The 21922-nt window shown below is 42.5% G+C and overlaps 1 protein-coding gene across 3 annotated transcripts in view; it reads right to left on the reverse strand.

Annotated features, from left to right (window-relative positions):
- UBN2 (ubinuclein 2) overlaps positions 1–21922 on the reverse strand; it is a 155057-nt gene that overhangs the window by 48577 nt on the left and 84558 nt on the right. For all 3 annotated transcript variants that reach the window (XM_077275887.1, XM_077275884.1, XM_077275886.1), the window contains 2 exons: positions 11974–12103; positions 4071–4189 (listed from right to left, as the gene is read on the reverse strand). In XM_077275887.1, coding sequence (XP_077132002.1) covers positions 4071–4189; positions 11974–12103 — 249 coding nt within the window. The remainder of the gene's footprint in view (positions 1–4070; positions 4190–11973; positions 12104–21922) is intronic.

Here is a 21922-nt window from a genome sequence, read left to right on the forward strand (position 1 = left end):
GCGGCCTAAACAGCATATCTATGAACAAAGTGAGTCCTCGGTAGATTAACATCCATAATTATTATGGTTCAGGTAAAGTAAGATTGATTAGATCATTAAGTAGTAATAATTGTGTCTGTATCCAGCTTAGGATCTGCCCACTTGCAAATGTTATCGGAAACTGAAGGTAACCCTCTGCTACTTATTTTACAGCTTGTATTCACATCTAGTGTAACAGGTAGGCTGATTAATTAATACACTATTGTCAAATAGTACTGACCTTCCATAATATATTTTCCAATTTTTACGTTGAACAAATTATATGTATTTTTTGGACTATAAAACTTCTTCGAAGAAAAAACTTGCTAAACAGTATGGTCATTTTAGGGTATGTTCACATTGAGGGAGGATTGTTTTCCAGCAGAAATGGAGCACAAACACTTCAAATCCTACTAAAAAACTTGGGAGTTTCAGCTCTCAAAACTCTGTTTCCATAACCTTAAAGTCTGGAGGCAGCTTCCTCTGAGGTTGATAGAAGGGCTCATATTGTGCCCTTTGTGAAAACTATTCTGTGGAAAAGTTCTGTCTCCTCCTGCAAGAGTCTGATTGATCAGCACAGGGCAGGAGAAGAGGAAGCTAAATCTGCACATCACTAATGCTGAAGGGGACCTGCACTGTCCATGTACTGCAGATCTGAAACAGCACAACACTGAAGCTAAAGGACCTTCCAAGAAATCAGTCATGTGAACGGTCACATCCCTTAAAGGGAACCTGTCACCCCCCAAAATCGAGGGTGAGCTAAGCCCACCGGCATCAGGGGCTTATCTACAGCATTCTGTAATGCTGTAGATAAGCCCCTGATGTATCCTAAAAGATGAGAAAAAGAGGTTATATTATACTCACCTGGGGGGCGGTCCCGGGCCTCCCATCTTCAAAGGATGACATCCTCTTCTGGTCTTCACGCTGCGGCTCCGACATACTTTGCTCTGCCCTCAACAGGGCAGACAAAGTACTGCAGTGCGCAGGCGCCGGGAAAGGTCAGAGAGGCCCAGCACCTGCGCACTGCAGTACTTTGCTCTGCCCTCAACAGGGCAAAGCACGCCTGCGCCAGAGCGTGAAGACCAGAAGAGGACGTCATCTGATGAAGATGGGAGGCGCCGGAACAGACCGCGACACCCATCGGACCGGACCGGGACCGCCCCTGGGTGAGTAATCTAACCTCTTTTTCTTAACTTTTAGGATACATCAGGGGCTTATTTACAGCATTACAGAATGCTGTAGATAAGCCCCTGATGCTGGTGGGCTTAGCTCACCCTCGATTTTGGGGGTGACAGGTTCCCTTTAAGGAAACTGGAAAGTAGTGGGAATAAGGACTATGTAAGGGACACAAGGAGCTGTCCGTAAATATTACTTGTAATGTCTTGTCCATGTGCATATCCCTGGCATGTAAATGTACTGTTATGTAGATAAGGAAAGCGTAGTTCCCAAGTTTATCCACTAGGTGGGGGTCAGAGAGTTTCAGCAAAAAGATGGTTAATGTGGGAGGAGCTAGTGACAGTTAGGGTGCAGAACAGCCGAGAATTTGAATCAGTTGGGCGGGAGCACCCTGTCAGGGCAGTCAGCGCTGCTGAAGTCCAAGGTCCAGGCAGGCAGCATCAGGGCCAGGAAGGCCACGAGAGAGAAGGAAAGCATTGAAAGAGTCACTGACAGCACAGTATAAGTGGGACTGCGGCTGTAGGTGCTAGAAAAGAAATAAGCAGTATGGACAGGTCACTCGCAATGTGGCGGCTTATTGTGTGGACGGTCAATCCAGAGACCGGGACAAAGCGGTTGAAGGGGACTCCCGCTAAAGTAAGACTGGGCACAGAGGACGCTGGAGGACCGGTAAGCACCGTCCGTTCCGGAAGCGGGCTTAGTAAAGATGAAGGAAAGAGAGAAAGAAGCAGCTGTGTAGTGCAGAGCCTGATATATATGCTGACAAGGAGAGAGAGGAGACAGGGACAGAGCAGGAACTGTGTATTGTAAAGCCTGCTGTAAATCCTGAAAAGAACCGTTATGTGCATGTTTCAAGTAAAGTTCATTGCTCAAGCATTCAACGGGACTGTCTGTTTGTGTGAAATCAACTGAAGAGAGTCCTCTGCAGAAGAGACTCTGAAAAAGTTGGACCTGGAGACACAGGTACACTTACCAAAGGTAGTATATAATGTAGATGGTTAGCACTCGACTGAAGACTTTTGGTATATGGTGCTAGTGAAAAGGAACCACAGGTCCCATAGACACAGATTCAATGTAGAATCACTGCACACATACAAATGGAAGAAATATGCTTCAAGTGAATGTTTATTAGTTAGGCGACAGCTAGAAGACATTTCAGCCAGAAAATGGCCTTTATCATTTGGTCGCCCTTTAAGTGAAGTGTCAGGGATCATCAGGTAAGTGGTGTCACTGCTAAGTGATAGTTCATAAGGTGCAATATGTCCTTTTTGGAGTGGCTTTGGATATCAGATAAGGCTGGCAGTCCAGTGTGTACAATAGGTTCATAGGGGGGCCGCTGTCCTGATATTATGCCAAGGGATCATTGGCGGTGCAGTGTACGCTGTAGACACAGCAGTGTCCGGGCAGTGAGTGTCCAGGCTGTGTCAGGCCAGGGTGTGATGGAGCAAAAGTTCTCAGCCACAACTACCGCCATGGACGACCCTTACAACTACATACATGGTAAATGACTTTAAAATCAGTGTACGATGCAAGTCAGAGGGCTGAGTGTTTAATATTGTTGTCTACAGCAGAGGGTGCCTGTAAATGTAAATATTCAGCAAAGCGGTGTGTGTACATACATCTGTATGTAGCAGAGCGGGTGGTGCATTTGCAGTGCTTGCAGCAGTACTGTGTGTCTACTCGGCATGTAGCAGTGTGGCATTCATAACATGGATGCTGCAGAGAAACACTAACAGGAGCTGACTATACCTCTAGTACGCATTGCTTACAGAGAGCCATCATATTCTGCTGCGCTTTCCAGACATTATCATCACTGTCCCCATTGGGGCTCACAATCTAAAATTCCCTATCAGTATGTCTATGGAGTGTGGGAGGAAACTGGAGAAACCGTGAGAAAACCCACGCAAACATGGGGAGAACATACAAACTCATTGCAGATTTTGTCCTTGGTGGGATTGGAACCCCGGACCTCAGAGCCATTGTGTTGACCTATATTACTTCCCTTTACTGACCCCTGGTGATGTCGACCTCTGTGCTTATTTACAACCCCAGCAAATGTTTTAATAGGAAATCCTATTTTCTGAGGTCCAAAACGGTTTCAAATTATAGTAAGTTGCAGCCCTGTTGCCCAAAAATAACAATTTCTTTGAAGGCAATGTTCCTACTAGTTAAAGCATAACCGTAAATTTAACCTTTATTTCATAAACCAATAATGCACATGAAAATAAAGACTTTGTAATAAATCTTATCAGAGACATCTGCTTAATTCTCGGCCAGAGCTGATCAGCCATTATAAAAATGTTCCATACGGAGGTAAATGTGTATTCAGTGCAGACAGACTGCCCCATTACCGAGGAAGGAGATGGCGGCTGTTACTGATACACTTCTATGCAGATATGAGGAGGAGCTAGAGGCATAGATGCTCTCTTTTCCCAATATCTACATAGAAGTGTATCAGTAACAGCCGCCATCTCCTTCCTCGGTAATGGGGCAGTCTGTCTGCACTGAATACACATTTACACATCAGCTCTGGCCCAGAAAGAAGCAGATTTCTCTGATACGATTTACTATAAAGTCTCTTATTTTCATGTGCACTATTGGTTTATGAAATAAAGATTAAAATGACGGTCACTGTTTAAGCAAAAAGACAACGTTTGGGCTAATGCATGGACTCGGGAGAGCCATGGCCAGCCTGTGCACTGCGATCAGTGATTGGACCGATTTGCACGGCTGTCTGCATGAACCCAAACAGACACCTAACAAGCGCATAGAAACTTATAATTGCTTTGAATCTATGACAAACATAGGAATTTGCATAATGAAACAAATGAGCTAAGGGAAACACAGGTGGATAAGAAGGCAGCTCATATACATACTTGGCATTTCTAGCTTGGTTATGTGCTTGACACTCCTCCTGGTATCTGCTCAGCTGGCCAGGCATCACAAGGCTGATCGCGGCTTTCAATTTTTCCAATGGTTCTTTCAGTCGGTCATCCTGGCATAAATAAAACGCATCTTTATAAATACTGTAAGAACCACCAAAGTAGAGCTGTTTACAGCTGTAGAGCATGCACGGGAACAAAAGTTACAAGGATTTTCCAGGTGTAACCCCTTCATGACATAGGATATATATTTACATCATACGTCGTGTCCCTGACTGATGCGAGTTCCATCGCTGAGTCTGCATCTTTCCTGGCACATAACAGTACATTTAATCAGCTGTCATGTGCACCTAACAGCCGCGGGTGGAATCGTGATCCACCCATGGCTGTCATCCAGTTACATCACACTGTCAATCTAAGGCAGCCAAATTTAACACATAATACATAATTCCGGAAGCCCACTGGCACCTGTCACGTGATCGGGTGCCAATCGATTGCCATGACAGCCGGGGGTCTGCAGAAAACCCCGGTGTTTCTCATTACAATACTCCTGTAAATACCGGCCCATGGACAGCATTCATAGGAGATCATGATTTTTGCTATACATAGAAGGGCTCGTGCAATGTTACAATGCACAGGTGATCGAATGATCGCAGCTTCAAGACTTAAGGAGATTTTTTAAAGTGAAAAAAAACAAACAAACATTTTAACAATATAAAAAAATATAAACGGCGAAATGAGAAAAAAGAATTGAAACTGTAGAATTAAGTGGGTTTTTTGGCCACTGCAACATTGTAATAAAATGCAATAACAGGCAATCAAAACATCATATGTACCCCAAAATGCTATCAATAAAATTGTCAGCTTAGGATGCATAAAATAAACCCTCACCCGGCCCCAGATCCTGGAAAACAGAAATGTTACAGGTCTCAGAAAATGGCCAACGCAAAAACTATTTCATATCAATTTCAGAATTTTTTTCCACCCTTAAAATAAATTATACATGTTTGGTAACTGCGTACTCTTACTGACCTGGGGAATCATATTGTCAGGTCAGTTTTACCACATAGTGAACATGGTAAATAAACAATTGTGTAATCGCACTTTTTTTTCAAAATTTCACTTGAAATTTTTTTCTGGTTTTCCAGTACTCTATATGGAAAAATCAGTGGTGCTACTTAAAAGTACAACTCGTCCTGCAAAAAAACAAGCCGTCACATGGCTATAGTGAAGGAGATAAGGGGAAAAAAAAAAAGTTACGGCTCTTGGAAGAATTGGGAGAAAAAACGAAGAAAAAAAAAAACCTTAAAATGGCCATGGCTTGAAGGGGTGAAGGAGTTAAGATATTGATAGGTAATCAATATCAGTTTGGTGGGAGTAAGAGACCCAGCGCCCCCCAAACAACCAGTGCACACTAACCTACAGACAGTGTCCGGTCGGTGCCGTTCTACTGATTACACTTCTACTTTGGATGATGAAATCCGACTTGTGGTTGTTTAATCTTTAGTTTCAGTTTTGAGTTAATGATATGTTCGTGCTCTGGGTGGGGGCCTCAGTGAACTCTGCCCCCGATTTTACATAATGAAAAATATATCTTGGGGGGAAAAAAAATCCCCTTCGGCAGGCGCCGATGGTGGTGCCTACGCTGCAGCATGATCGCATCTATAATGTGTATGTAATTCATTTGTTTGAGGTTATCCATAAATTCAGAAAAAAAAAAAAAGTTTCAAAATGGTGCTGCAGCGCCTGCGCAGCAGCAAACAGACATTCCAGCCAAAGTGGCCTGGACTATAATCCACAGGTCTTTCGCATTCTTAAGTTTTGTATTGAAAACAGCCTTTTTTATGTCACTCCACAAATTCTCAATCGGATTGGGCTGGCCAGTTTATCACATCGATCTTATTGTCTGGAACCAGGATGTTGCCCATTTGCTGGAGTGTTTGGGGTCATTGTCTTGATGAAACAAGGGCATTTCTTCTTCATTATAAAGAAACCTGACCTCTTCCAGTATTTTGATATATTCAAACTGGTCCATGGTGCCTGATATGAGGTAAATGGGCCCGACTCCACAGTATGAGAAGCCTCCCCAAGCCATTCTGCTTACACCGCCATGTTTTACACTCTTCACGGTGTATTGTGGCTTGAATTCACTGTTTATGGGTCATATCACAAACTATCTGCAGCCTTTAGACCCAATGAGAACAATCGTGCTCTCATCTGTCCATAGAATGCGGTGTCACTTCTAACTAACATTTCCAACATGATTTTTTTCTCAGCAATGGCATTTTATTAGGATTTCATGGAAATAAATAGTTTGGCTTCACGAAGGAATCTTCTGATGGTTGCAGGACCAGGGCTGTGGAGTCGGTAAGCCACAGTTGAGACTCCGACTCCTGGATTTTATCAGGTTGCGACTCCAACTCCTTCATAAATGGCCAATTCGTAACAATAAATTTACTGTTGTAAAATATTAACATCGTGCTTATTCAGTTTCTCACCATCATATAAGTAATCGGACCACTTAGAGCAAAAACTATATTTATTAGAATACAATTAGAATATAGCAAATAACTTTTATAAACTTTTATAAACTCTTGTAAGTAAATATGCAATAAACACTTATGCAGTTAATAAGCAGAAATCTATAAATTTGTCCTCAGAAAAAGTATTGCCTCTGTCAGATCCTCCTTCATGGATGCCCTCAAATCTGATCTAATTATTTTGAGAGCAGAGAACAACCTCTCTACACTAACTTGGGTTGGTGGCAAAGCAGTAACCACTCGGGCAAAATCTGACAATGTCAGGATACAGAGGAATCGCTTGTTGCACTGTTATTTTTGATGAACGGTCAAATTTCTCAATTTCTTTTAGTGCACATGAAAAATTCTGCTGAAATGTACTGGCTGTGTTCTTTGATGGGGATGACTCTTCTTCTATGCGGGAACGCTTTGCACGGTCCTTGTGATCCAAATAGTTTTCGAAATTAAATTCTTCATCAGTTGATGAGGGTGAAGATGTGGCAGGAGGACCAAATTCTTCTTGTTCCTCCTGACTGTTCTGCAACCCTTTCATCCTTACTGCTATTTCAAACAGAGCTTCTTTTCCTTTACAGTGTGTTCCAAATTATTATGCAAATTGGATTTAAGTGTGATAAAGATTTAATTGTTTTGTTTTTCCAATAAACTCGAGGATGGTATTGTGTCTCAGGGCTCAATGGATCACTGAAATCAATCTTAAACACATGGGATAATTAGTTTTCCAGGTGATTCCAATTAAAGGAAAACTACTTAAAAATGATGTTCCACATTATTAAGCAGGTCACAGTTTTCAAGTAACATGGGAAAGAAAAAGGATCTCTCTGCTGCCGAAAAGCATCAAATAGTGCAATGCCTTGGTGAAGGGATGAAAACATTAGAAATTTCCCAAAAACTTAAGCATGATCATCGTACTGTTAAGAGATTTGTGGCTGTATCTGAGCACAGATATGTTTGTGCTGATAAAGGCATAATGAGGAAGATTTCTGCCAAGCAAGTTCATCGGATTAAGAGAGCAGCTGCTAAAAAGCCATTACAAAGCAGCAAACATATATTTGAAGCTGCTGGTGCCTCTGGAGTCCCTCGAACCTCAAGGTGTAGGATCCTTCAAAGGCTTGCTGTGGTGCATAAACCTACTATTCGGCCACCCCTAAACAGTGTTCACAAGCAGAAATGGTTGCATTGGGCCCACACATACATGAAGACTAATTTCCAAACATTCTTGTTTACTAATAAGTGTTGAGCAACCCTGGATGGTCCAGACGGATGGAGTAGTGGATGGTTGGTGGATGGCCACCATGTCCCAACAAGGCTGCAACAGCAAGGAGGTGGAGGAGTCATGTTTTGGGCCAGAATCACGGAGAAACAGCTGGTAGGGCCCTTTAAGGTTCCTAAAGGTGTGAAAATGACCTCTGCAAAGTATATAGAGTTTCTGACTGACAACTTTCCTCCAGGGTATAAAAAGCAGAAATGTGCCTTCAGGAACAAAATTATCTTCATGCTGACAATGCACCATCTCATGCTGCAAAGAAAACCTCTGAGTCATTGGCTGCTATGGGCATAAAAGGAGATAAACTCATGGTGTGGCCACCATCTTCCCCTGACCTCAACCCTATAGAGAACCTTTGGAGTATCATTATGAGAAGATCTATGAGGGTGGGAGGCCGTTCACATCAAAACAGCAGCTCTGGGAGGCTATTCTGACTTCATGCAAAGAAATACAAGCAGAAACTCAATGGATGCAGGAATTGTGAAGGTGATATCACAGAAGGGTTCCTATGTTAACATGTAACTTGGCCTGTTAGGTTGTTTTGGCGTTAAATAGCTTTTCTGTTCAGTGAATGTGACTTCATAAAGCTGCAAATTCCACAAATGAGCATTTTCAGTTCTTTAAAACATATCAAATGTTTAGAAATTCTACTGTGCCTAATAATTTGGAACAGCGCATTTTAAGCTTTTATTCATTTTGGAGATTATACTGTTATCATTGGGAGGTTTATTCAATAAAATTCGATGTATTCTCTAACGGGTGATGACTTTTATTAGACTGACTCATTTGCACCAACCATTTAGGAAAATCAGAGAAAAATGTCATTTGCATAATAATTTGGAACATAGTGTAGTTAGCTGTTGATAATCTAGAAGAATCCGATGCATTGGGTCTACATAAACAGCTGCCAAAAGAATGTTATTTTGTAATAGTAGCTCCTCTCTCCGTTTCATTGATGTAGCAATGCCACTTGCAATTAACCCTCCTCTTTGGGACAGGCGAAATATCAGGTTCTTCCACGCCTTTAAGAAAATACCTGGAGTTAAGTCCTCTGCTTGTAATTTTTTAGTCACTGTAAATGGGTGCTCTAGCAATTTTTCCAGCTCAGTCACCTGATTCCACTGACTTTCATTTACCGTCAGTTGAGGGTTAGCCATGTCTACAAGAAAGGTTTTCAGTTCAACCAAGCGCTGAATCATTAAGTACTGCCCCATCGTGTGGCTTGATCAATAATTGCCCCTTTTCCAGCACGTCTCTTCAAAATAGAGTCAACTTTAGGGGTTCTGGCAACAGTAGCCAATTTTCTCAGCTTGCCAATCAGTGCAGCAGCATGTCCTTCTTGCAGACTGTCTCTTATAGCCAGCTGTAGCGTATGCACAACACAGCGCATGTGATGAATGAAAGAACGTATTGACACAGTTTCAACAAGATCATCTAAACTATCATGTTGCTGTTCATCTGAAGCAACTTCAGTTTGCTCCTCAGTTACAATACTGTGTTCCTCTATTTCAAACATTTTTGTGTCTGTGGACCCAGAATGTTCTTCTAGCTGCTGGTCACTATCATTACTCTCATTCATTAGCTTAATAGTACTTATCATATTTGAAGCATTGTCAGTTACGACAGAAAGAACTTGCTCTTTTTTAAGTTCATAGTCTTGCAGAACCTTTTCCACCAAGACCTGGAGAAACTCACTGGTATGATGAGCTTTGGTGTCTTTTACTGCCAATGTCTTGGTAACTATTTCATTTTTGTCACAAAGAAATCGGACATTGATGGCAAAATAGTTCACTCTGACGTGTACAGGCATCCATTTTAAGAAACAGAAAGCGTCCCTTGAGAGTTTTTTTAAGTTCTTCCTTTTGTTTAAAAGCTTCTTCGATTACTAATTTTCTAATACTCTCTCTCCAGAGAAACACCAAGCTTGCGGGCCATTTCCCCATTCAGACACATAAAAGCTGGTCGTGAAAATAATGAAATAGGCACACTATTCTTTACAACAAGCTCTATGATCTGTTTTTTAAATGTATCTACTGTCATTGTCACAGTAACTTTGTCACTGACAAAATATCTTGCAACTGATGGCTGCAAAGTTCTCTGCTCCTTTGTTTGGCTGGAAGAGCTGGGCACTGGTTCATTGGTTTGGATGCAGTCTCTCTCATCCACTGCTTTCAGTACTTCTGGATGAAAGCGCTGTAAATGTCTCTTTAGATTAGAAGCTCTGGTAGGAGCATTTTTATCTTTGCCTGAATATGCACTGATCTTGGCTTCACAGCATTTGTTTTCGTCTGGATCATTTGTCATACACTGACAGACAATGTTTTCTATCTTGAGTGATGGTGAAATGTTCAAATACAGCTGATTTAATGTGACGCTTCTTTGACATTCTCAGGTTTTCAATTCTGCATTCACAATCCAAATGACAATTGTTTTTTCTAAAAACAATTGTACAAAATTATTGCCAGGTCGTACAACTGATATAGTGGTCAGTAATACTGTTATTCCTCATGTACTCACAGTTAACTGATGCAAAGTTTGTTGAAAGGATAATACTTCTTACAGTCTTCCTCTTCTGAGTAGCAGCTGTGAGATGCTTGGAAGACGCACACCTAGTAAACATCTAGTCTAGAGGAGGAGCTTTACTACTAAGAATTTGCAACACATTTTCACTTTCAGTTTCATACATTGTAAGTAGGGGGGTTGGGGCACCATGAGGTTAACCAAGTATAAGATTAGATAAGGGCAGTGGAGAACAGTGACACACAAGTAGTAAGAAATGTTTATCTCCAGCAGAACTGCTTATCACTGGTGTTCATAGTTTGATAGAACATACATATTTGAGTAACATTTATAAAATTCATATGAAAGTTCAATTATGAAATATTAATACATTTTTTTTAAAAGCTGGAGTCGGTACATTTCTACCGACGCCGACCAAAACTAACTCCGCCTCCACAGCCCTGTGGATCTTCGGCCCTGATCATGTTCTCCAGGATCTGGGCTGGGATCCTGGAGATTTTCTGATGCTACTGGGGGGGGGGGCGCCCTATACCCTTATTTCTCAGTGTTAAAAAGCTGCACTGAGAATTAAGGCCCCTTAACTATCGCCGTTAAAAGGCATATCGGCATTCGTTAAGGGGTTAATGCCAAAAATTGTAACAGTGGTTACACTCCTATTACATTGCACACAACTGAATGTCCACCCCTGATATGATGTCCTGACAGCTCCTGAAACAGTATTATGTCCGAACAGTCCCTCATTTGCTATTAACCCCCCCCCCACAGCCCTCGCATCTGCTGTGCTAAGTCTCAGATGCACAGGCTGAGGAGTGGAGCAGGGAGCCAGCTGCTCCCTATTACACTGCGGACAGAAGAATAAGGAAAGCGACACTCACCAAGTCAACGAAAATAGGACTTCATTCCATATTTCAGCACACGCACAGGGTATGCAGGAGGTTCAGAGGGGTGGACCTGTAGAAGAACAACGCAAAACGGCTATCGTCCACACTCCTCTCCCTGTACCCCACTGAACTCCCTGCATACCCTGTCCATGTCCTGAAATGTGGAATAAAGGATTATTTTCATAGACTTGGTGAGTGGTGCTTTCCTTACTCTTCTGTCCGCAGTGCTTCATGATTGTTTTTTAGCTGAGCACTATACACTTGCCGATAAGCATTATCTGGCTGCTTTACTAATGCATAAGCACCTCAGTCACTAGTACCGTGTTATCTCCTTTCATTTCATTGGCTGCATAGTATACCATTGTTGAAATCAAGATGCAGGACGGGGATTGTGGTGCCGTTCAGCACTGGGCTCAAATCATGCACAGGTGGAAAGCTATTGCTTCCAGTACTTTGCTTGACTCAGTATGCAGGCTGCACAGAACAGTTAAAGGGTCAGGTGTGTCCCTCGGGCCGCGGATTACACTTACCCAGTCTGCTTCTATGGAAAATTCCACATTACGCTACAATTCAATGTGGAAACACATGCAACATTAAAAGGCTTCATAGGTTATTGAATGACAGTTAAAAATGAGTGAAATAAGAATGTGTATTAGTACATAACCATACTTATGTTTTGATCATGTAAATACCTGTATGTGAAGGTGCAGTTTCTTCAGACGTTTGACAAGAGTATCCTTCGTGCATGGTACAAATGCTTCAATGTAACCATACACCCCGTTCCTATTCACTTTGCCGACTTCCTGCAGCTGCAACTCAATGCTGTCAGAAAATGATTGGGGATTAGATTACTGTATTTATTCAATGTCCCAACATAGAAATGCAAAGAACATACATATGTACAATTATTTAGATGGAAATTTTACTTTTTTTTTTTACTTAAAAAGCACAAAGGCCAAATTCAGAAGTTTGACATATGGTAATTGTGGACCGGCCGCAGGTCACTCGACTCACAGCCTTTATCAATCCAAGGCCCTACTTATAAAGAAAAAGATACAGTAATACCCATGTTTTCATTTTATTTAAATTGGTTTAACTAATTAAGAGTCACTTATGAAGGAGTTAGATTATGGGAAAATGGAGAAGTCGAAACCTTTAGGAATTTCTGCAGTTTTGACACTGCATATTTATGCATATTTATGCAGCGGCCAGATGTTACAGCATAGTGGATGGGATTTCTAGACGTCCCATGTGCACCTGCAGATCACCCGCGGAGACCGACATGGGTTTTCGAGCCGTAGTAAGTCCATTTCTCTTGTGCAGACGCTAGTCTCCGCAACAGATTTGAACAAAAGAATGTATTGAACGCGGTGAATCCGCATGGTTCAATAGACGGCAGCGAACATACACTCTGTCCAAAGTGCTGCTACTTCCTGATCGTGGGAACTTAGCCTTATAGATCAGGGGGGTTTCAGCAATGCCTCTGAGCAGACATTATCTTTTATATGGCTACATTAGAAATGTCAATTTATGGAAAACCATTTTAAACTCTTCCATTTTTTGAAGAGGTGTGGCAACTGAAAAGACGCAATTCTATTATATTTACAGAATTTTGTGAACAGGCTGAATTATTTTATATTTTCATACATTGGAATTTTACAAAGCCACCAGTACAAAATGTGTTTTTTTTTATGTCTTCATTTTTAATAAGTGAAAATGTAGCTAGTGATTCAAATTTTTATTGTAATATTTTTATTTTAAGTGCCTTTCGGATACTTGCACCTGCAATTGTGCATCTTAATAGAGGTGCCTACCTTTTAGAACTTTTTTTTTACATTTTTGTTAGCTGAAATTCATTTTTGTAATGGTGTTTCATAAAAATGTTGCACTGTTTGCAGTCTACAGCCTCTGTATTGCAGTGTCTAATGCTGACAGCTGAAAGCTATCTGAGAATCAGTCAGTGAGCTCATACTGGCAGTCTAGTGGGGATTTTCTAACTTATTTATCTTTTTTCTGAGCCCCTTTCACTTATCTTGGAGGTGGTCTGTAGTCCAAAGCTGAGTAACCTCTCACCACCCCCTCCACAAAAAAAACCTGTATTATAACAAAAATTATAATATATATATATATGTATATATATATATATATATATATATATATATATATATATATATATGTATATGTATATGTATATGTATATATATATATATATATATATATATATATATATATATATATATATATATATATATATATATATATATATACATACATACATACACACATATATACACACACATATATACATACATATATACATACACATATAAACACCTTTTCCCATGGGGATAGAATACATTCCTCACCAGAGATAGACACTTTGCGGACTTAAAAAAAAGTGCCACAAATCAGTTTACATAGTGCTAAAAACAGCAGAGTGGGCATCTGAGGGATATAAATCCCACACCCTTTGCTACAAAAGTATGATGCGTTTTTCGCAATGAAAATATGCAGCGTCAAACCTGAACCAAGTACTCATTGTGTGAACATGGCCTTACACATCTGGCATCTGAGGGTTAGGTACTTTGCCTTATATCCGGAATGTTTAAAAAAAATTGTACCTAAGCCCTAATAGGCAGGTAGATACAACTTACCGGCCTGTTGTGCACGGCGCCGTTCTTCCCCGGCTCTGAGCGGTCACAGACTGCTCCTGCTGGGAATTCAGAAGCCTCTGCTGATGTCACATCTACAGAGCGGAGTCTTCTTTTCCCGTCCGCTCTGTAGACGGGGAAGGACTTCCGAGGTCATTGTGATTGACAGACATCCAATCCCTGCTGCCTAACTGGTGGACCCAGCTGTCAATCATACTGACCTCAGAAGTCCCAGCCCGTTGCATCAGCAAAGGGAAGTGAATCCCCGGCAGCAGCGGTCTGTGACCACTCTGTACCAGAGAAGAACGGCACCATGCACAACATGCAGGTAAGTTGCAATTACCTGCCTGTTATTGCGGAGATACATTTTTGGCTTTTTTGGAAAAGTCCCAGATACCCCCTTTAAGCTCCTGATTCCCTTTCAAATGCCCACACCAGCCGTACATGTATGGCAGATGTCAGGAAGGGGTTTAACTGGACTCTTAGCCCATGACCATGGAAGGTGAAAAAGTATGATGGCAATATGTTTTATATTATGTCCTATATCCTACCTAACAAAATAGTCAGTAGCGCAGAAAGCCATTTCTATTGGCCATCCGCAGAGTGACTGAGCATGCATGCCCGGCAGCATTCCTCGCTAGCTTGACCTGCACATTGCCATATACTTGTCAGTAAATAGAATAACTCTTCACTCCACTGGAATTCTAAGAGAATGCAGACATATATTTTTTTACTAGCCACATAGTGGCTGTGATATGAAAGTGGACCAACACTTAAAGGGACACTGTCACCTGAATTTGGAGGGAACAATCTTTAGACCTAGGGGCGGGGTTTTCGGGTGTTTGATGCACTTTTTCCTTACCCGCCGGCTGCATGCTGGCTGCAATATTGGATTGAAGTTCATTCTCTGTCCTCCGTAGTACATGCCTGCACAAGGCAAGATTGCCTTGTGCAGGCATGTATTACGGAGGACAGAGAATGAACTTCAATCCAATATTGCAGCCAGCATGCAGCCGGCGGGTAAGGAAAGGGTGCATCAAACACCCGAAAACCCAGCCCCTAGGTCTAAAGATTGTTCCCTCCAAATTCAGGTGACAGTGTCCCTTTAAAGCATTTACTTTTAGAACATATTGGGTAGCTAAATGGCACGATACGATTGGTAGGATCCCCAGTGGTCAAAGAGCAAACAACAACAAAAGAACAAAAACAACTTGTAACCTTTTCTTGTAATTAAAATGTATTAGGAAGCTGTGTTGCATTTTAACCCAGTCATACATAAGTTTGTCTTTTATGACAAACCATTTTATTTGTAAATCATTGCATTCCAAGAGCCATAAACTTTTATATTACTATAACCATACAGGAGGAGTAAAGTATTCCGTAGATCAGTACAACAAAGGGCGATACCAAATGTATCTGGTTTTCAGAGTACTATTTGTTAATTTCCCCCTTTTGGACTTTTCATAGAACTTATATTAAGAAAAAGAGAAATTGTACGCTTTTTCAACATGCTGCACAAACAAAGTGTAGACTGTGTTGCAGGTCAGCATAATTCTGCGTATACCAAGCTTATAAAGTTCATTCATAATTTATTATCATACTTTTGCATAATAAATACATTGAAAAATAATAATTCTTATGTTGCCATATTCTGAGAGCCACAAGTTGTGTTCAGAAGAGCATATTTCACAAATTCATTGCAAAGATTAAACCTGGAGAACTGTAGATTGTCTTGTAAAATGTTATAACTGTCAATGTTTAGACATAAGAATATCAAATACACAGTGCCTTGCAAAAGTTTTCAGCCCCCTGTAACTTTTTAACCTTTTCCCACATATCTTGCTTCAAACAAAGATACCAAATGTAAATTTTTGGTGAAGAATCAACAACAAGTGGAACACAATTGTGAAGTTGCACAAAATTTATTGGTTATTTTAAATTTTTGTGGAAATTCAAAAACTGAAAAGTGGGGCGTGCAATATTATTCGGCCCCTTTACTTTCAGTGCAGCAAACTCATTCCGGAAGTTCATTGTGGATCGCTGAATGATCCAATGTTGTCCTAAATGAATAATGATGATAAATATAATCCACCTGTGTGTAATCAAGTCTCCGTATAAGTGCACCCGCTCTGTGATAGTCTCAGGGTTATGTTTGAAGCACAGAGACCATAATGAAGACCAAGGAACACAACAGGCAGGTCCGTGATACTGTTGTGGAGAAGTTTAAAGCTGGATTTGGATACAAAATGATTTCCAAAACGTTAATCCCAAGGAGCACTGTGCAAGCGATCATATTGAAATGGAAGGAGTATCATACCACTGCAAATCTACCAAGACCCAGCTGTCCCTCTAAACTTTCATCTCAAACAAGGAGAAGACTGATCAGAGAAGCAGCCAAGAGGCCCATGATCACTCTGGATGAACTGCAGAGATCTACAGCTGAGGCGGGACAGTCTGTCCATAGGAAAACAATCAGTCGTACACTGCACAAATCTGGCCTTTATGGAAGCATGGTAAGAAGAAAGCGATTTCTCAAAGATATCCATAAAGAGTGTTGTTTAAAAGTTTGCAACAAGCCACCTGGGAGACACACCAAACATGCGGAAGAAGGTGCTCGGGTCAGATGAAAACAAAATCGAACTTTTTGGCAAAAATGCCAAACGATATGTTTGGCGTAAAGGCAACACAGATCATCACCCTGAACACACCATCCCCACTGTCAAACATGGTGGTGGCAGCATCATGGTTTGGGCCTGCTTTTCTTCAGCACAGACAGGGAAGATGGTTAAAATTGATGGGAAGATAGATGGATGGAGCCAAATACAAGACCATTCTTGAAGAAAACCTGTTGGAGTCTGTAAAAGACCTGAGACTGGGACGGAGATTTGTCTTCCAACAAGAAAATGATCCCAAACAAACCAAAATCTACAATGGAACAGGTCACAAATGAACGTATACAGGTAGAATGGCCAAGTCAAAGTCCAGACCTCAATCCAATCGAGAATCTGTGGAAAGAGCTGAAAACTGCTGTTCACAAACGATCTCCATCAATCCTCACTGAGCTTGTGCTGTTTGCCAAGGAAGAATGGGCAAGAATTTCAGTCTCTCAATGTACAAGAGTGATATAGACATTCCCAAAGCGACTTGCAGCTGTAATCGCAGCAAAAGGTGGCACTACAAAGTATTAAGTTAAAGGGGCCGAATAATATTGCAGGCCCCACTTTTCTGTTTTTGAATTTCCACAAAAATTTAAAAATAACCAATAAATTTTGTTCAACTTCACAATGGTGTTCCACTTGTTGTTGATTCTTCACCAAAAATTTACATTTGGTATCTTTATGTTTGAAGCATGATATGTGGGAAAAGGTTGAAAAGTTCCAGGGGGCCGAATACTTTCGCAAGGCACTGTAGACAAAAATATTATATTTAGGGTTATATAGATACCAGGATGAGGGACATATGGTTCCCTGAAAAATTCACACAGGAAAAATGCCCACTTGGAAAGTTGCCCACACGGAAAATTGCCAATTGCAGCATCACAAAGTTTCAGATCTGTGATATTTGAAGTGCAAGGTGAGGATATTCACATGATATGTGATCAACTTGTGATTTACAGCTGACCTAGTGCAAAACAAAACTGCAAAAATGCTGAAGATCTGTGATTTGTAGCAGTCTGTCATCATCAGCCATAGATAGATCTAGTCTGCTCTCATCTCTCACTGATTCTGCCTTACTCCTCCCACTAGCACAAAACGGCAGCAAATGCAGAGCCAGCAGCAGTGTGATCCAGAGGAGCCATCACTGCTATCAGTACTCACAAGTATCACTGTATTATCTGTGGAGTTACATGGGACTGCAGGTCACATCTAATACATCATCTCAGAGGGAGCCCACCAAAAGCAGGATGCTGCTGGCAGAGGTAGTTGGTACTGGAAGCCCAGAAGGCACCGCAGAAAAGTGAGATTCTGTCATTTGTACCAACCTAGTGTTCTTGCTGAGAATGTCTGATATGTTTTTGCAATGGTGTAACTGGAGTCCGATGGGCCCCAGTGCAAAATTTGGACCTGCCCCTCCCCCCACTCACGTTGGTCAGATGTATGTGGAGCGACCACTAGGACCGTGGAGTACTTGGAACTGGGCCGGATTTTAAAGGGATGTGTCACGGCGGCAGTGACCCGGCCGTGGCCCTGGGCGTCCATCAAAAAGGGATTAAGTGCAGTGGGAAATAAAGTTAATAAGATCCTCTGGGGATGATGGTATGGCTTCCCACAGGTGACGCTTGATCCCCAGGGCTCCCGATGTAGTGGGTAAAGATAACAGACGGTGTAGTGCCGGAAAGAATTGGAGGACACAAGGTTGCAGTCTTTACCTTTTACTGATATTATACAACCACAGTCCAGGGCAAGGATCACAGGTGGTGGTGAGGTCCGGGCAGCCTGGAAGCGATTTGGGATTCCCCTAGCCAGGTGGGGTTGGGAGCCTTCCTTACTGCGCTGTGTTTTAAGTTCCTTGCTGTCTTGAGACTTCACATAAGGTCCGCTCTGTCCCTTTTAGGTGGACACTACCCGCATGGCAGGCAACTCAAGCCGTTTTACAGGTGTCCCTTCTTGTGTTGACTTCGGGATCTAATGTGCTGCTGTGCCTTTAGGTGTAATGGTGGCCAGGAGACCTGGAATCTCCTGCCCTCCGGTTTCTGCTGTGGAGCATACATTTACCCCAACAACCTCGGAATTCTGGCTCCGATTTCTGCACGGATTCTGGAGTGAGCCCACTCGCAGCTCCACTCTCAGTATCTTTCCTCTCCTTTGCCTCTTCTCCCCTCCACTTCTTAACCTATAACTCTATACTATTCTCTGTTCTGCAGAGCATCTCAACTGTAATTCTATATTCTTCTGCCCTGCAGAGCATATAGTGTATACCTGCATATTACCCCCCTGTCCTGCAGAGCATCTCACCTATAACTCTCTACGGTTTTCCTGTGGGTATTCATGTATGTGGGCGTTTTACACATATCATGTGATGCTGCAATTCGCAATTTTTTGTGTGGGCATTTTCCGTGTGGGTATTTTTCCGGTCACCGGGCGTAAAAGTACGCCGATGTAGGTATCCCTCCCTTTGATGTGGGCTCCGGCGGTGAGTTCACATCTTTCCCAGGAGAGATGAGTTGTTTTGTACAGCTGACATGTACCCACAATAGCCGCGGGTGGAATTGCAATCCATCCGCAGCTATTAACCTGTTAAATGCCGCTGTCAAATGCTGACAGCGGCTTTTAACAAGCGCTTCGGCAATCGCGCCACAAATATGTCCACCCATGACCCCAGTCACGAGATCGCGGGTCACATGTTGGCATGAAAACCGGAGGTCACCTGGAGACCTCTATGGTTGTCTGTGCAGGCTTGCTGTGAGCGCCACCCAGTGGTTGGCACTCATAGCAAGTGAGTAAATCTGCTACATTAAGGCGATCTGATCATCGCTCCTATGTAGCAGAGCCGATCGGGTTGTGGCAGCTTCTAGCCTCCCATGGAGATTATTGAAGCATGTTAAAAGTAAAAAAAAAAAAAAGTTTTTAAAAATTTTTAAAAAATATGGATTTTTGTGTTACCGTAAAATCCTTTTCTCCGAGACGCTCATTGGGGGACACAGGACTGTGGGTGTATGCTTCTGCCGCCAGGAGGCTGACACTAAGTGAACATGGAAAAAATGTAGCTCCTCCTCCGTCGTATACACCCTGACACTGGCTACCGGAGAATCCAGTTTGGTGCAAAAGCAGTAGGAGAATAAAACACGAGAAATAATATAACAGCATAATTACAGAAAAACTCATGTCTAGAAAAGTCCTACTGACTGAAATTCAGATAAAGCAAAAGCAGCCAACAGACTATCAGGGAGGGAGCTGTGTCCCCCAATGAGCGTCTCGGAGAAAAGGATTTTACGGTAACACAAAAATCCCTATTTCTCCTTCGCCTCATTGGGGGACACAGGACTGTGGGATGTCCTAAAGCAGTCCCTGGGTGGGAAATTAACTCACCAGTAATAATAATCCAGATAACGGTTGTCTATAAGTGTGTCACCGCTGCTTGAAGAATCCTTCTACCCAGACTTGCCTCTGCAGAGATCTGGGAGTGGACATTATAATGTTTAACAAAAGTATGCAGACTAGACCAGGTCGCAGCTTTGCAAACCTGTTCTGCTGAGGCCTTGTGCCGAATCGCCCAGGAAGCCCCCACTGCTCTAGTGGAGTGAGCTTTGATTCCAGCCGGAACCATCATGCCCTTGGCTTGATAGGCCTCCTGAATGGTCGCCCGTATCCACCTGGCCAGGGTAGACTTTGAGGCCGCGCATCCCTTCCTGCGACCCTCCGGGAGGACAAACAGAGCATCCATCTGGCTAAAAGGAGCCGTTCGGGAAATGTATCTCCTCAGCACTCTCACTAAGTCCAACGTATGGAGAGCTTTTTCTACACGGTGCGTTGGCGCCGGACTAAACGAAGGAAGAACTATATCCTCATTAATGTGGAACGAGAAAACAACCTTCGGCAAAAAGGAAGGTGCTGGTCTGAGCACAACCTTGTCCTGATGAAAGCGTAGAAAGGGAGTGCGACAGGAAAGGGCTGCCAGCTCTGATACCCGCCTTATGGAAGTTATGGCCACTAAAAATACGACTTTCCAAGAAAGTAAAGTCAAGGAAATATCTTGAAGAGGCTCAAAAGGAGCGTCCTGCAATGCCCTTAAGACCAAATTAAGATCCCAAGCTTCCAAAGGACTTTTATAAGGAGGGACCTTATGAGCGACTCCCTGGAAAAAAGTCCTGACCTGACGGTTAAGTAGCAATTCTGCGCTGAAAAAAATAGAATTAGTTCTTACCGGTAATTCGGTTTCTAGGAACCTTCCACGACAGCAGTATCGGAGGATGTCTCCCCGCCCTAATAGGGGACAGGAAACAAAGAGGTTAAATACCCCTCCCCTTCCTGCAACCACCAGTGTTTTTTCTGGACACAGTAGCATGTATAGTTACCATTTAAGTGCAGGAATCATAAATTTATAAAAGATAGGGAGGGAAATTAGTGCTGTCGTGGAAGGTTCCTAGAAACCGAATTACCGGTAAGAACTAATTCTATTTTCTCCAGTCACCTTCCACGACAGCAGTATCGGAGTGATACCAACCGCTAATTTCTTTAGGGAGGGACAACCGCCTGCAGAACACGTCTGCCGAACGTTAGATCCCTGTTGAAGTTGAGCCTGTAGTGCCTGGTGAACGTGTGTATTGACGACCAGGTGGCGGCTCTGCAAATCTGCTCTGCTGATGCGCTTCCCCTTCCTGCCCAGGAGGTTGAGACTGAGCGGGTATGGGCCTTCAGAGAAGTTGGAGGTGAGAGCTTCTGAGAAGAGTATGCTAAGCTAATGGCCTACTTAATCCAATTAGCGATTGTGCTTTTGGCTGCCTTCTTGCCCTTATTACGCCCTGACCACTGGATGAACATGTTTTGATCCAACCTCCAATCTTCCGTTTGCTGGAGGTAGAACAGGACTACCCTGCGGACGTCCAGGGTGTGAAAGGCTTCCTCTTTAGGATTAGAGGGATTGGGACAGAAAGAAGGTAATATGATGTCCTGATCTCTGTGAAAGCTTGAAGCTACCTTAGGTGTAAAGGACGGGTCTAATTTGAGAATTATACTATCCGTAGTTATAGTCAGGAATGGTTCCTGAATTGATAAGGCCTGTAATTCCCCTATACGCCTGGCAGTAGTGATAGCTACCAGAAAAACCGTTTTGAGGGTTAAGATTTTTAAGCTAGATGCTGAAAGGGGTCCAAAGGGGTCCCCGGTCAGACCCTTTAGCACCAGGTTTAAGTCCCAAGGTGGGGTATGGATCTGGAGTCTCGGACGGATTCTGGTTGCCGATGATATGAATCGTTTCACCCATCGATGACCTGCTAGATCCTGGTCAAAGAAAGCACCAAGAGCTGACACCTGAACTTTTAGGGTACTAG

Source organism: Ranitomeya variabilis, chromosome 8, assembly GCF_051348905.1.
Source record: "Ranitomeya variabilis isolate aRanVar5 chromosome 8, aRanVar5.hap1, whole genome shotgun sequence".
Taxonomy (NCBI): Eukaryota; Metazoa; Chordata; class Amphibia; order Anura; family Dendrobatidae; genus Ranitomeya; species Ranitomeya variabilis.